Genomic DNA, 15825 nt, shown 5'->3' on the forward strand with positions numbered 1-15825 from the left:
AGGACATTACAAAAAAATACACGTTAGGGTCGCGGCTGCATAAACGGGATGGCTTCTTACCTCATCTCTCGATAAGCTCATTTAAAAATACACAAATCATAGTCAGGAGGATGGGTGCGTGGTGCGTCCGTGAGGGACGCAATGTGCTTTAGTGACCAAGGAACGACGGTGTTTAACTCACTGAAAAGTCAAGGCCCGGGAACCTAAGCGTGGGCTGTCAGCGCCGCCGGCTCCCTAACGCAGCCCGAAGGAAGCCTCTGACCCACCCACCCCCGCCTGCCCCGCCCGGGGGCTCCGAGCCCCGCACGCAGCCCCCCTCCCCAGCACCCCATCCCCCGTCCCCTACCCCCCCCTCGCAGACCCAGCAGCGGCGGAAGGGCGGCGGGGGTCCGAAGTTTCCACCTTAATGTCACAGCCGGGACCCTCCCGCCCCGCGCGCACGGAGAGGCCCGAACCCGGCGCCGGCCCACCGGCTCCTCATCCACCCTCCGCACCAGCGCTCCTCAAACGCCGAGATTTCCAACCCGCCCGCTCGCGAGGGGCCGAGCCAGCGTGCGGCCGGGGGACGCGTCTGTGCGCCGAAGGCCTCGGGCTGCTCTCGCTCAGTGCCCGGTCCGGGCCGCGCGCGCCGACAGCCCCGGGCGGGGTCCCCACGGCCGCCCCGCGCCTCCACCTGCCAAGGCCCGGCCCGGCCGCCGGGCGCCCGCGCTGACCAACGGCCGGCGTCGGCCAGTGTCACCCGCGGACCCTCCGCAGACAAAAAGCGCCTCCCCGCCGGCCCGGCGCGCCCCTCCCACCGCCGTCCCCGGCCCCGGGCCCGCGCCTCACAAAGGCCGGCCCGGCCCGCCCGGCGCCGCCGCGAACAAAGGCCGCCCGGCCCGCAGGCCGGCACAGGTGCAGCCGCCGGCGGCCGGGCCCAACATGGCCGCGCCCGCCCGCCGCCCGGCCCCGTTAGCCGCGGCCGCCCCCGCCCCGCCGGCCTCCCTCCCTCCCCCAGCCTCCCCGCCGTCCTCCCCGCGGGCGCCCTCCCCCCGGCCCCGCCGCCCTCTCCCCCCGGGCAGCCCCGGCCCCTCAACCCCCTCAGCCCCCTCAACCCCCTCAGCCCCTCAGGCCCGCGGCGGCGGCGGTTGGGCCGGCGGCTCCAGTGACCTGTTGTGCGTCGCATCCTCCGGCGGCGGCGACTCTCCGGGCGCGGCGGCTCCGGCGGCGGCGGGCCGGGGAGGGGGCCGGGGCCGCGGGGGAGGGAGGGCCGAGGGAGGGGAGGGGGCGGCGGCGGCGGCGGGCGCAGCGCGGCCAGGCCGAGGCTCTCCGCGCGCGGCGCCGACCCCGCCCCCGCGCCTCCCGCCCGCCGCCGCCGCCGCCGGGCCGCCGCCGCCTCGCAGAAGCCGCGGGAAAGTGCGCGCCGCTGATTGGCTGCCGCGCTCGCGGGGCTGCGGCCGGGCTTTTCAAATCCGCGCCGGGCGGGGCGCGCGGGCGGGCGGGGCGCGAGGCGGGCGGGGACCTGGCGGGGCGCGGGGGGGGGCGCGGGGGCGGGGTGGGGGAAGGGGAGCCGCGGGGGCCGGGGCCGCGGGACCCCGCGAGCGGTCTCAGACCAGCGCGGGGCGCGCGTCCCGCTCCCGCTACTCAGCCGGGCGCGCGCTAGGCGGCGGCGAGACCCAAAGCCCGGAGCCGGGAGCCCGAGGCCGGAGCCGGCGGGGCGAGGTGACGTCACGGCCGCGCACCCAATCGCGGCCCGCGAGCCGGCCCCGCGCGATCGCGGCCTCGACCCGGGGCGCGCGGCGACGGAGTGGGGACGGGGGCCCGCGCCGCCTGCTCGCCGCCACCCGGCGTGTCCTGCTATGGCACGTGCCGTTCGGACAGCCGCCGGTGGCCGGTGCGCGGGGCACGGCGGGGTCAGCTCCCAGGGGCCGCCAGCACGGCGTCCCGGTGGTCCCACGCCCCGACCTCGGGGGCAGGAAGAGGGCTCCCGGGACAGGAAGCGCGGTGGCGCAGGGAAGGCGGAGATCAAGTTCCGAGTGGCCCGACCCAGGGAAGGCCAGCTGGCAGCCCCGGAGGGCACCTCCGCACGTGCACACGCGCGCACAACTGCGCTCCGAGAACCTACCCTACGGACTTGGCTTGCATGGTCCCAAACAATGGGAGCGAGCGTGGAAAACAGGCCCAAGTAGGACTGGCCGGCAGGGCGGTGTTGGAGTCTTTCCTGCAGAAATCTGCGGGGCGTGGATTCAGCCCGTCGCCTAGTCCCCCAGTCCTGAATCTGGCCTGGAGCTGGGTGCCCTAAGGGATCTGTGGTCGGAGTCAGGGCTCAGTCCCTGGAACTGCTGGGGGATGTGCCATGCCAGTGAGACTGCAGTGGGGCAGAGGCGCAGGGCAGAAAGGGCTACCAGGGAGGCCCTGGAATACCAGCCTGTAGCCAGAGTGCAGCTTTGGGAACTTGGTGATGACAGTGGGCTGGTCGGCTGGACACAGATGGGCCATTCAGATCCCCTCCCAAACAAGGTCTTCCTGCTCAGCCTCCAGCTGCCACCTCCTGCGGGTCTAGCTCAGCTGCAAAGAGCCATCTGGCCATGGGTCTCCTCTCCCAGGGCTGCCATATCCAGTGACCGAGGGGGATGGAGACACAAAAGCATGATCAGTTCTGCCAATGCAGGGCTCTGGTAGGAAACAGGACAGAGAAGTTGGTACTTCATACTACTCCCCTTGACCCGCCAGGGCAGGAACTGGCATAGGGCAAGCCGGGGTAGGGATGAGACCCTCCCCAGTGTCTCCATTGAATTATAGAATCGCTCGCTTTCAGCCAAAACCTGTACGTGAAGTCCTAATGTGTGCTGTGCCCTAGCAAGACCCTGGAGATCCTGAGAAACCAGAGAGACCGTTCCCCCAGCAATCACTGCCAGAACTCAAGAGGGGCTCCTGGAAAGGCTCTAGCTGGGCAGTGGCTCATAAACATTTGCATTTTGCCATATTATCCCTATGGCTGTGGGAAGAATAGGTGCCCTCTCCAGGCCTGGGATCCCTCTGAGGCACATACCTGAAAACTGCACCTTTTAAATCCTGTAGTACAAAACAAATATATCTCATCTGATTTCATATTTGGAACTAAATCTCCTGGGGGGAAAAATGCATTTAGGATAGTGTTCAACATGCAAATTTATTTAAAATATGCAAATGTGTGTTTAGATTTTCTTGAAGAAAGTTATTTGGGGCTGGCTGGTCTTTTCCTGCCCAGTGCAGGCCTCCCTAGGCCCAGCCTGGCTGTCTTGCGGAGCTCCTGAGCCCTTTCCAGCAAGTCTGGCCAGCAGGACAGCCCCCAGCCCTGCACACTCCAGGAGCTTCACCCAGCAGGGACCTTATTTCTCATGACTGGGCCCCCCACAAGTGCTTACATATGAGGCTCCCAAAGGTGGGCAGTGGTCCCTCGGGCAACAATTTCAATGCATACAGAGCTTGGAAATTCTGAGTCTGGATTTTTCCCTGGCACTACAGACTTAGAAAGCATATTCTTAGGAAACAGGCTTCTGGCAGGTAGGTGAGGACCCTGAGAGGCAAAGCCCCCTGCCTGGTGGGTTCAGAGGGATCCTGGCCACACCAGGATGGCAGCAGCTGGGACTGAACTTTGGGTCTCTTTGAGACTCCTGTCATTTCTCTGGACAAAACTCTGGACTCAAAGGCAGGTGATTATGGATAATGGAGGGCTGCTCTGCTCTGGCCTTTGGGGGGGGGAGTTGTTCAGCTGCCCTCCTTCTCAGCTCCCACAGCACAACCCCCCCCCCGGCCCCCCACCCCAGGCCAAGGCCAAGCTGAGCAAGGTCTTAGGACCAGAGGACTCCAGGCCCATCTGCTGGCCCCGGGATCAAGATCGGTGGGGAGTTCCCCTGGTCTGCAGCTGTGCCACCTCTGGCTGCCTGCCTTCCACTGACCACCCAGTCTGGGCATACAGCTCCAGAAGGCATACTGAAATCTCCTCTCCTTGTTCTCAGTGTGCCCTTGGCCGCAGAACTCGCTGCCTCCCTGCTCCTTCTTGCCACAGGTCCTGCAGCTCATGGCCTGACCTCCCTGTAAGAGCTGCTGCCAAAGGCAAGGCCCAGGCCCCTTAGCCAAAAGAGCCCCATCCCCTGCCAGGGCCAGGGTCCCTGAGGGGCCAGGCTCATTGCTGTTTCCATGGGGATGCATGCACTCTGACCCCAGCCTTTCTCCATCCCTGGCCAAATAAAGAGGGCTTCCAAGTGGAAACTGGCAGTCTTAAGCCACCCCTCCTCCCATGCCCCAGGTGGCCCCTGCCTCCAAGGAGGGAAGGAATAAAGGCCCTTCCCCCAGCTCAGGCAGAGCAGTAGGGGCGGGGGGCCTCCCTCTACCCCACTTTCCCAGAAGCCCCTTTCCAGCCCTGCCCACTCTGCTCTCTAGACTGGAAACTTGCCTTTTCCAAGGCCTGGCTCTGCCTCAGCTCCCACCTGGCCCAAGGGCCACTTTGGTCCACTGGAACAGCCCACAGGAGCAGAAGCTGCAGCCGCCGGGAGCCAGCAGGCAGCACTGCAAGGCTCCTTCTGGTCACATCGGCAACTCTCCATTAAGTGGGGGTCCTGTCCTGGCTAAAAAGCCTGAGCAGGAGGCCTCTCCACCTGCTCTGCCTGCCACCCCTCTCTCCTTCCACCTCGGGGCTGACCCCAGTAGCCCCCAAGAAGTCTGAAGTGCCTGTCAACAGAGTCTCAGTGGTCCTTCCAAGAGCAAACCACAGACTGGGGCAACCACAGACCCAGACCCATCTTGCCCCCCAAAGCTGCTTCTTTGGAGATTCCACCTGAGCTGGTCTAAAACCAGCCTCCTAACCCCCAGGAATTCCACTTCCTAAATCCCCTCTAATGTAGCCTCTCTCCAGTAAAGGCAGCTTTCTCCCCCTCCAGTCCATTCTCTGCATTCAACTAGAATGTTTCTAAACCATAAAACTGGGACACCAGGATGGCTCAGGGGTCCCAGGATCAAGTTCCACATGGGGCTCCCCGCAGGGAGTCTGATTCTCCCTCTGCTGTGTCTCTGCTTCTCTCTGTATTTCTCATGAGTAAATAAAATCTTTTTTAAAAAACCCACAAAATTGACCATATCATCCAACTGTTTAAAATCGTGCTATCGGGCAGCCTGGGTGGCTCAGCAGTTTGGCGCCTGCCTTTGGCCCGGGGCATGATCCTGGAGACCCGGGATTGAGTCCCGCATTGGGCTCCCTGTGTGGAGCCTGCTTCTCCCTCTGCCTTCTCTCTCTCTCTCTCCCTCTCTCTCTCTCTCTCTCTCTCTCTCCCCCTGTGTGTGTGTGTGTGTGTATTTCATGAATGGATGAATAAAATCTTTTTAAAATAATAAAATAATAAATAAAATTTAAAAATCGTGTTATGGCTTCCCAGTGCCCCTCACATGAAACCCACTCCTCAGCCTGACTTGTGTTGGACTTTCAGGAGCAGGAAGGATGTCCAGCTCTGCCTCTGAAACCCAGAGCTTCAAGTATGAAGCTGACTCCCCACTGGATGTCACCCCTTGGACAGCCACACACATTCACCTTGGGCAGGTATCAAATTGAACTTCTCTGTCCCCATGCCATATCTTACCTGGGATAGTACTTTCTCCAGAAGTCTCCTCTGACTTCTCCCAGACTGGCTGAGTCCTCCTGGAGAGTACCTATAACTCTGTGTCTATCTCCAAGTGGCACTATTGCCTGGGGCTGGACAGCCAGTCTTCTAGTCCTGTTTTCCTTGAACAGGTTCCTTAGGACCCCACTAAAGTACCACAAAACAACACAAAGTTATTGTTTCACAGTTCTGGAGCCTGGAAGCCTAAAGCCAAGGCATATGTAGGGCCATGCTCCTTCTTTCCTGGCTTCTTCCCAGCTTCTGGTGATGGTGGGCAATCCTTGGTGTACTGGGGCTCCTGGCAGCATCACTCCACTCCCAGGCTTTATCTTCACATGGTCTCTTCCCTGTGTGTCCACCTATTTTCTCTTCCCTCTTTCTTTAAGACTTTCTTTTTAAGTAATCTCTACACCCAAAGTGGGGCCCAAACTTACAACCCTGTGAGACCCAGAGTCATTTGTTCCACCAACTGAGCCAGCAGTGCACCCCTGTTTTCTCTTAAGGATGCCAGTCATTGGATGCAGTGCACCCCTGTTTTCTCTTAAGGATGTCAGTCATTGGATTAGAGCCCACCTGGGGATTTCTCTTAATCTGATTACATCTGCAAAGACCCTGTTGCCAAATAAGGTTGCATTCCCAGGCAGGGGAGTTAGGACTTGAACCTATCTTTTGGGGAATAGTTCAACCCACAACATCTCCTACTCGCTGCCAGACCTTGGGCAGGGTGTGAGGCTTCCGTGGACGCTGTGTGGCAGTAGTGCAGTAAACCCCTATGGGAGCGGCGACGGTAAGGGATGGCTGCTTCAAGTCAAAGCCTGCCTCCCTAAGGACACGTGCTCCCATTTGCCCCGCTGCACTCCCTGGAGAAGGCGCCGGGAGCGACTGGCCCGGGGGATGGCCGGGGGGAATGGCCTGGGGGATGGTCGGGCAGTCTCAGCGTGGGCAGTGGAAGCCCAGCCGGGCGGGAGCAGCTGGGTAGGCGTGCCTATTCTGGCCCAGGCGGCGGCGCCCCGGGCGGTGGAGGTTAGGGACCTGGTTCAGCTAAGGGGTTGGGGGGAGGACGTACAGAAGTACCGCCGTCCTGGCCCCGCCCTTACAGTCCTGCCCGATCCATTGGCCGCCCGCCGGGAGGCCCCGCCCACAGCCCTGGCCCCGCCCGCTGCCCGCTGCCCGCTCCTGGGCTCCTCTTCCTGCCGGCGACCGGACGCCGCCCAGGCTGCAGCCGGCTGCTCCCAGCTGGCCGGCAGAGTGAGCCTTGCGGCTCCCGAGGAGGGAAGGAAGCAAGGGCAATAACCAGAACACGGGCGACCTTCGCAGTGCCATGCCCCTCCTGTGCCCCCTCCTGTGGCCCCTACAATCCCATCCCCGGCAGGGGCTGCCCCAGGTCCAGGATCACCCAGGTCAGGGCGCCGTAGCCAGCGAGGCCCACTCACTCAAGCTGTGGCTAAAGAAACGTTGTTTTCTGCTTCGTTTTCTTAATATATATATATATATATATATATATATATATATTTTTTTTTTTTTTTTTTTTTTTTAAATAAAAACAGGCTCCCTGCGGAGAGCCAGATGAGGGACTCCATCCCAGGACCCAGGGATCACGGCCTGAGCCTGCATACGCTCAATGAGCCACCCAGGCGTCCCTGGGCTTCTTTTTCTAATTGTGAAGATTCCAGGAAATTAAAACCCAAAACAGCAAAGAAAAGAAAATGAAAGTTCTTCCCAAACCCTGGGCGAGCCGCAAAGTATAAGCACCATTAAGCGCTTGGGAGTGCCTTGGACCACTTCTGCTGGAGACTAGTGACCCAGCTTCACCAGTCTGAGCTGGGGACTGAGCAGAGCCGCTGCTAGCCAGCCACGCAGACAGGGAACCTGGCCTCTACTTCCCTTGTCCTGCCCCCAACCAGAGGGATCATTTCTAATTTTTTTCATTGTAATAAGTTTACACTTACAGAAAAGCACAGATGATGCAGTTTCCCCATTTCTTTCCCCTAGTGTCAACAGCTTACATGTTCACGGCAGCTTTGTTAAAACTAAGAAACCAACATCAGTCTGTTACCACTAACTAAATTCTAGGCTTGATTCAGAGCTCACCAGTTTTCCCACAAATGTAGAAAGATTTATCCTTTTTTTTTTGAAAGACTTTATTTATTCCAGAAAGAGAGAGAGAGAACAGAAGCAGGGGGAGCAGCAGGGGGAGAAGGAGAAGCAGGCTCCTGCCAAGCAAGGAGCCCATTGCAGGGCTCGATGGGTCCCAGGACCCTGGGATCATGACCTGAGCGGAAGGCCATGCTTAACCCACTGAGCCATTCAGGCACCCAGAGAGATTTGTCTTAAAATAAACAAAACAGGCAAATTCAATTGAGGTTTCTGTGCAGACTCTGTCAGAATCCTGGCCCTCCCACAGTAAATGACCATTAACATGGACAAAACAGATGAGGCAGCCATTTTCTCAATGTGAAAAAAACAGGAAATGCAGGACTGCAATCCCCAGTGAAGGGAAATACACAAGGTACACCTTGCCTACCCAGCTCTGTACTTGTGGCAGTCTCCTACTATGGCACAGGGAGATGGGGTCCAGCCAGAGCACACCACATGGCTGAGCTGAAGGGCCAGTGATGCAGTGGGAATCTGTGGACAGGGCACTGGAGGGCAGGCAAGTGTGTAGAGGGGAGTCTAAGATGTCCCACTGCCCTTGGCTGAAGACTGGGCTGCCAGACTGGGCTGAAGGCCTGGGCTGCGAGGCTTCCAGAATTTCCAGAGAACATTGTCATGGGAGCTCTGGGCAGCTAGAGTGGACACCTCATTCAAGCTCCTGAATGTCCCTGGGCATGCGGCTGAGACCCCAGGGTCCATGCCCTAGGAATTGGAGCCTCATCCTGCAGCAAAACATTCTCTAGACACATCTTATCTGTTATTTATTGCTGTGTATCATGTTACTCCAAAACTTAGTGGTTCAAAACAACAGTAAACATTGACTATCACATGCAGTTTCTTTGGTCAGAATTGGGAGTGGGTGAACCAGCTAGTTTTGGCTACAGACAAGATGATGCCCAGGGCTGCCATCATCCAAAAGCTTGCCGGAGCTTCACCTGGGCTACTGGGACAGCTTACTCAGGTGGCACTGGCCATTGGCAGGAGGCTTCCGTTCCTCCCCATGTGGGCCTTTCCACGGGCTGCTGGAGTATCCTCCCAACATAGGGTCTGGCTTCCCCCAGAGTGGAAATCCAAAGCGAGAAAGGCAGAGGCTGCAGAGTGTTTAGTGACGGGAAAGCACACGTTGTCATTGTCAAAGGAAGATAACAAAATCTAGAGGGACATGTGGGTGGCTCAGTGGTTGGGCGTCTGCCTTTGGCTCAGGGTGTGATCCCAGGGTCCTGGGATTGAGTCCCACATTGGGCTCCCTGCATGGAGCCTGCTTCTCCCTCTGCCTATGTCTCTGCCTCTCTCTCTGTGTCTCTCATGAATAAACAAATAAAATCTTTTTTAAAAATCTTTAAAAATACACAAAACCCAGAAGGGCAGGCTGTGTGAGTCAGTGGTCCTAACCAATTGCAATCCAATATCACACTTATACAAACTTTACCAAGAAAAGAACTGTGTAAATACACTGGTCAGGGTCTCATGCAGATGCCTCATTAGCTTCAGGCAACTGTGCATCCAGTTATGAGTGGGTTAGTGGTGTAGGGAGCAGCTGACCAATGAGATAAAAGGGAAGAGGAAAGAGTCTAGAAACAGACTCCCTTGGTGCTTTGTTATATGACTGTTCACTTAGGCAATCTGGGAAAGTACTGTATTATCTATATGGTAAAAAATGAAGTTGGGCTTATATTTCACATTATATGCAGAAATGCCTGGAAACTTGAGATGGATCAAGAAAGAGTAAAAGAAAATGTCTAAATCTTTTGGTAGAAGGGGCACCTGGGTTGCTCAGTGGTTGGGCATCTGCCTTCATCTCAGGTCACGATCCCAGGGGCCTGGAATTGAGTCCAATGTAGGGCTCCCCGCAAGGCACATGCTTCTGCCTATGTCTCTGCCTCTTTCTGTGTGTCTCTCATGAATAAATTATTTTTTATTTTTAATTTTAATATATTTTTAAAGTAAATTTTTTGGTAGAAGAGCTAAGTGAATACACTTCTGACTTAGGTCAAGAAAGTTTTCTCCAAAAAAAAAAGGAAGTTTTGGGATCCCTGGGTGGCGCAGCGGTTTGGCGCCTGCCTTTGGCCCAGGGCGCGATCCTGGAGACCCGGGATCGAATCCCACGTCGGGCTCCCGGTGCATGGAGCCTGCTTCTCCCTCTGCCTGTGTCTCTGCCTCTCTCTCTCTCTCTGTGACTGTCATAAATAAATAAAAATTAAAAAAAAAATTCTAAAAAAAGGAAGTTTTCTCCAAAAGGACAGCTCTCAAAGGAAAGACTGGCAAATTTAACTATACTAAAATTAAGAACTTTGGTTCATGAAAGGACACCAAAAACATCCAAACAGGCTTGAAGAAAAAGAATAAGCTGGAGGTCTGACAGCATATACCAAGACAGGTTATAAAGCTGTAGTAACTAAAACCACTTGGTATTGACTCAAGTTTAAAGAAAAAGCGACAGAATAGAGTCCCAATAGGCTACTCAATTTATAATAAAGGTGCCACTAATTCAGTGGGGTATGTTAGTTGTTTGTTTCTGTTACAAGTTCTCACAGTCTTAGTGGCTTAACAACAGATCAACTTAGCGATCTGACCCAGGTCTTCCTCAGCTACAATCAAGGTGTCATCAGGGCTGCATTCCTTTCTGGAGGCTCCAGGAGAGAACCCATTTTCTCACCTTTGCCAGCCTGCAAAGGCTCCTTGCATTCCCCAGCTCAAGGCCCTTCCTCTACCTTTGAAGCTAGCACAGGCTGTGCAGGTCCCCAACCCATGGCATCATTCTGACTCTGGAGTCAAATCTCCCTCTATGCCTCACATATGCCTCTCAAGTCCTTTTCTGAGGATGCTTACCCTGACATTGGGCGCAGCTGCATACTTCAGAACAAAACCCTATCTCAAGATCCTTAACAAAATTACCTTTGCAAAATCCCTCTTTCCATGTAAAGCAATATATTCATAAATCCTGGGATCAGGATGGGATATGGGTATCTTTGGTGGCTATTGTTCTGCCTAAAGAATACATGGTGCTGGGTCTATTTTCTACCCATAGGGAAAAATAATCCTGATGCCTGTCTTACAATATACAAAACAAGCACCAATTTCAAATTATCATAAGCCTAAATGTGAAATATAGAACAGTTAAATTCCTAGGATAAAACATAAGAGAAGGGCAGCCCCAGTGGCTCAGCGGTTTAGCACCGTCTTCAGTCCTGGGCGTTCTCCTGGAGACCTGGGGTTAAAACCCACCTCGGGCTCCCTGCATGAAGCCTGCTTTTCCCTCTGCCGGTGTCTCTGCCCCACCTCACCCCCCCTCTGTGTGTGTGTGTGTGTGTGTGTCTCTCATGAATGAATGAATAAATAAATAAATCTTTTAAAAAAAAACATAAGAGAATGTCTTCATGAACTTGGGGTAGCAAAAATTTCTTCTCGCCACCAAAAATAAAGATTAAATAATTAAAGTCAAGAACTATTCATCAAAGACGCCATTAAAAGTTGAAAAGGTAGTCCATTGAATGGGAGAACATGCTTTTAATACATATATCTGACCTGTATCCACAACATACAAAGAACTCTTAGAAATCAATGAGAAAAAGGCAGATGACCCAATGGAGGACTGGACAAATAGCTAAGTGAGGGACCTGCTGGGGGCAGGGGGCTTTTTCCAAGGTGCTCAAAGGTGTTCTGGTTCTTCCCCCAAGGGCCTTGCCCTCCAGCCTCACGTCAGGCCCTTTTCCTAGGCTCACATCCTAGTCTTTGCCATGGCCAATAAGTGCAGGTCAGCTACCACCCCCTGTGAACATCCCTCTCTTGCCAGCTCACGTGCTGTGGTACCTGACTCCAGTGGTCCTGCCACTCCCCACCATCCTGAGCCACTCCCACTTATCCCTCACTTCCTCTTTTTTTTTTTTTTAATTTTTTATTTATTCATGAGAGACACAGAGAGAGAGAGCCAAAGACACAGGCAGAGGAAGAAGCAGGCTCCATGCAGGGAGCCTGACATGAGACTTGATCCTGGGACTCCAGGATCATGCCCTGGGCCGAAGGCAGGTGCCAAACTGCTGAGCCACCCAGGGATCCCCACAAGCATGCATTCTTTAGCTAATTAGAAAACCCAGTTATTGTTAAAAAATGAATTTCTGTAAAACTCCACCATGGCAGTGAAGCTGCAGAAAGCATCACAAATGGGTGTTTAGAAGCCCCTCTCTATAGAGACCTTATTTTTGGCTTTCCCTTCTCATGCAACCTGACTGGGCCACAAGTGAATTGTGTCAAGGGCATGTGAACATCGTTGCCACATTTCCTCACACCTGGCCCCTCAAGCAACACAGAGGCAGGTGGGGCCTTCCCCCCATCCGCTATCCTTCAAAGTCCTGCAGACACTTGCAGCATCAATGAAGACCAGCTTTGATTCCCACCCATTCTGTGGGGCCTCGCCGCCTGCCCCTAGATGGCTTTGGAACAGAGCCTTCCGGGCAGAGGGCCAACGTCACCTACTAGGACTAGCACAAGCATTCTCCTATACTATGGGCATTGAAAGGCTAGTCCTGTCTGATGGTGAGCACCTGTTTACTTTGACTCAGATCTGACCCTTGGTAGGGAGACAGGCGCTGTCCTTCCTTATCCCACCACTGCCTCCGGGGGAATGTATAGGAAAGGAGCCTGGTTTTGTGGGTTTGGGCCTTGGAAGCCTGTTTCAGGCACCCACGTGCTCAGGTTAAATCTGCAGCGCTCACTGCCCAGGGCCAGCACGAGCACTTCCTAGCACCTCTCAAGTGCCCTCCACTTTCTCCCACCTGAGATGGGAACTCCAGCCTCTCCCAGTCCAGTATCTGGCACTTCTGGAAAGGAAAACCGGGCGGGCCAGGCTATTACTTCCTGACGCTGAGGGCTGAGTGCCGGGGGAGCGTTCTAGTGAGAAACGCCATTCAACCAAATTCAGCCTCCGACGAGCGTGCAGATTCGCGCGGAGGACGCAGCTCAGAACCTTCGCCAGGAGGTACCCTGGGGATTACATCGGTGAACCCGAGGCCGGCAGGCGAGACCAGAAGGAGGGGGAAGCAGCGCGGCGGGTCCCGCGAACCGGGCTGGAGCGCAGGCTAGCGGGAGTGGCCTCTGGGGACTGCGGCGACCTCAGGGGCCGCCCCCAACCCCCGCGTTCCCTCCATCACCTCTTCTGTCCCCGCACACCGTTGCGAATACGACCCCCCATCTTAGGAAAGGCGAGCGTGGGGCTCCGGGCTGGGTAGGAGGGCTCGGGGGGGGGAGGGCGTCTGAGCAGGGTGCGGGTCAGGCCGCGATGTGGGGGCGCCGCCTTGGTCCCGGCCCCCGGGAGGGCCCCGCGGGACTGGCGAACAGCGCACCAGGACTTCGCAGAACACCCCAGCATACCCGCCCCTCCGCGGGGCTCCTCCGCAAGTGCTCCCGGACGCCCGCCGCTGCCGCTCCAATACGGATGGGCCCAGCGCGCATGCGCATCCGGCGCACAAGCCCCAGAATGCCGCGCGGCCTCGCGGGGCACGCCGGGACTCGTAGTCCGCGGTGGCGCGGGTCCGCCCTCCACCTGGCGGGCGGCGGGAGCCTGAGGGGCCCAATGGGAGCGGCGGCGGCGCCGCCCCGCCCCGCGCCGCCGGACGCTGTGCCGGGACATGGTTGCCGCCGGTGCCGGGTCCTTGAGCTGAGCGTCCGCCGCCGGGAGCCAACCGCCGCCTTCAACCGTCCGCGCGGGCGGGCCGAGGCGCCGGCGGGCCGGCGAGGAGCCGCGGCCACCGCGGAGGAGGAGGAGGCAGCAGCAGGAGGCCGGAACGGCCGCCGGGCCCGGGCACATGGCGTCCATCTTACTGAGGAGCTGCCGCGGCCGGGGGCCCGCTCGCCTCCCGCCGCCCCGTGCCGCAGCCGGGAGAGGTGAGTAGCCGGCGCCCCGCAGACAGTACGGAGCTGGGGGCCGGGCCGCCGGGGGCCGGGGAGGGGGGCGGGAAGGGGGTTGGGACAGCGGCTGGGGGGTCGAAACCCGGGGGCCGGGAGCTGGTGCCAGGCGGGGGAGGGGGTATCGGGTGGCGGCTTGGGACACAGGCTGGGGGCCGGGTGGGGGGCCAGATAAGGGGGCTGGAGCAGGGGCTAGAGGCCGGGGCCGGATGAGGGGGCCGGGTGGGGGCCGGTACAGGGGCTGGGGGCCGGGACCCGGGCAGGGCTGAGGCCTGGAGCCGGGGCCAGGGGCGTTAGGAGAACAGGGGCAGGGAGCCGAGCGTCCGGGCCGGGACGGAGACAGGCGGACGAGCGGTAGAGGGCCTCGGGCCCAGCTGCTCCGCGGCACCCCAGCGTGGGGGGCGGGGGCGCAGCGGTGGGTGGTGGGTCAGGGCGCTCGGACGCGGCCCGGGGTGGGGTCACGACGGGCAGGGCCTGTGGGCCGCCTCGCCCCTCCGCCCCGCCCGGGCCGGCCCGTTGTCAGGATTGTCGGAGTGTGGGTGCCGCGCGGGGCGGCGGCCTGTGACTCACTCGCACTGTGACCTTAGCCGCCCGGCTGCTGGCCGTGGCGGCCCGAGCGGGGTTTGGAAAGTTTTTTGAAGGCAGCGCGCTGACGGCCAGCCCTGGGACTGCCTGGGCACGCCTGTCGTGGTTAAGCTTGGTGGAACGTGGTGGACACTCGTGCCCTTGGGCCACATTTAGGACTCTTGAGGAGAGATAGCCCTCAGGTTCTGGCCTGGCAGACACAAACGAGCTGATCTGCGGGCTTGCATGACATCGGTGGGGCCAATATCCTTACAGTAGTGTTGTGTGTCTGTGCATGGCACCAGGCGGGTCCCCTGGTATGCCCAGCCTCCGTGACCCTAGCTGTCCACATAGAGATCACACCTAACTCTGAGCGCTGGGGGTCCGCATGTCTGTAGCCCAGACTCTCTTTCTGACTTTTTATATTAACCTTTTTGAGTCTGTTCCTTATTTGTTAAGCTGAGGACTTCCCTAAGGAATAGTAGAGACTTGGGACACCTGGATGGGTCAGTGGTTTAGCTCCTCCCTTCAGCTCAGGTCATGATCCTGGAGTCCGGGAATGCAGTTCCACATCGGCTCCCTGCATGGAGCCTGCTTCTCCTTCTGCCTGTGTCTTTGCGTCTCTCGTGAATAAATAAAATCTTTAAAAAAAAAAAAGAGTAATAGAGATCAAGTGAAATATATTTCAAAGTACATCATGATTCACAAAAGCACTCCCAAGAAACCAAGATTCTTGTAATTTTTATTTTTTTTATTTTATTTTAAAGATTTTATTTATTTATTCATGAGAGACGCACACACAGAGAGAGGCAGAGACACAGGCAGAGGGAGAAGCAGGCTCCATGCAGGAAGCCCGATGTGGGACTCGATCCAGGGTCTCCAGGATCACACCCTGGGCTGAAGGCGGCGCTAAACCGCTGAGCCACTGGGGCTGCCTGATTCTTGTAATTTTTAACAGTAGTGGCTGGTTGGCAGCTTAGAACTTTGGAGCCTTGGGAAGGGCATTGAGCAGCAAGAATTGACCATATGAATGGTCTAGGTCCAGTCCAGCCTTTAGTCTTTCCTTCTGCTTAGAGTTCTCCTTGTATTTCTTCTCTGTTAAGGATGGTAATAGAAATACTTAGGCCACTTCAGATTTCTGGAGCATATTTACAGTTTAAAAGTGAGCTGACGGTGGTTTGGTGCCTGCCTTGGGCCCCGGGCGTGGTCCTGGAGTCCCGGGATCGAGTCCCTCATCGGGTTCCCTGCATGGAGCCTGCCTCTCTCTCTTTCTATGTCTTTCATGAATAAATGAGTAAAATCTTTTTTTTTTTTTAACTTTTTTTTTTTAAATTTATTTATTTATTTATTTATGATAGTCACAGAGAGATAGAGAGAGGCAGAGACACAGGCAGAGGGAGAAGCAGGCTCCATGCACCGGGAGCCCGACGTGGGATTCGATCCCAGGTCTCCAGGATCGCGCCCTGGGGCAAAGGCAGGCGCCAAACCGCTGCGCCACCCAGGGATCCCCTAAAATCTTTTTTTTTTTTTAAAAAAGTGAGCTGAATTTGTTTTTGTAGTTGTATCATTGTGGGAACACAAATGTTTCTTG

At 57.0% G+C, this 15825-nt stretch overlaps 1 protein-coding gene across 1 annotated transcript in view; it reads left to right on the top strand.

Moving 5' to 3' along the window:
• The first annotated feature begins 13389 nt into the window (after nt 1–13389).
• Nucleotides 13390–15825, top strand: part of LETM1 (leucine zipper and EF-hand containing transmembrane protein 1) — a 41654-nt gene continuing 39218 nt past the window's right edge. The window contains exon 1 of the mRNA XM_041752316.1: nt 13390–13649. Within this exon, the coding sequence (XP_041608250.1) occupies nt 13571–13649 (79 nt within the window). The 5' untranslated portion in view covers nt 13390–13570. The remainder of the gene's footprint in view (nt 13650–15825) is intronic.

Source organism: Vulpes lagopus, chromosome 4 (genome assembly GCF_018345385.1).
Source record: "Vulpes lagopus strain Blue_001 chromosome 4, ASM1834538v1, whole genome shotgun sequence".
Classification (NCBI taxonomy): domain Eukaryota; kingdom Metazoa; phylum Chordata; class Mammalia; order Carnivora; family Canidae; genus Vulpes; species Vulpes lagopus.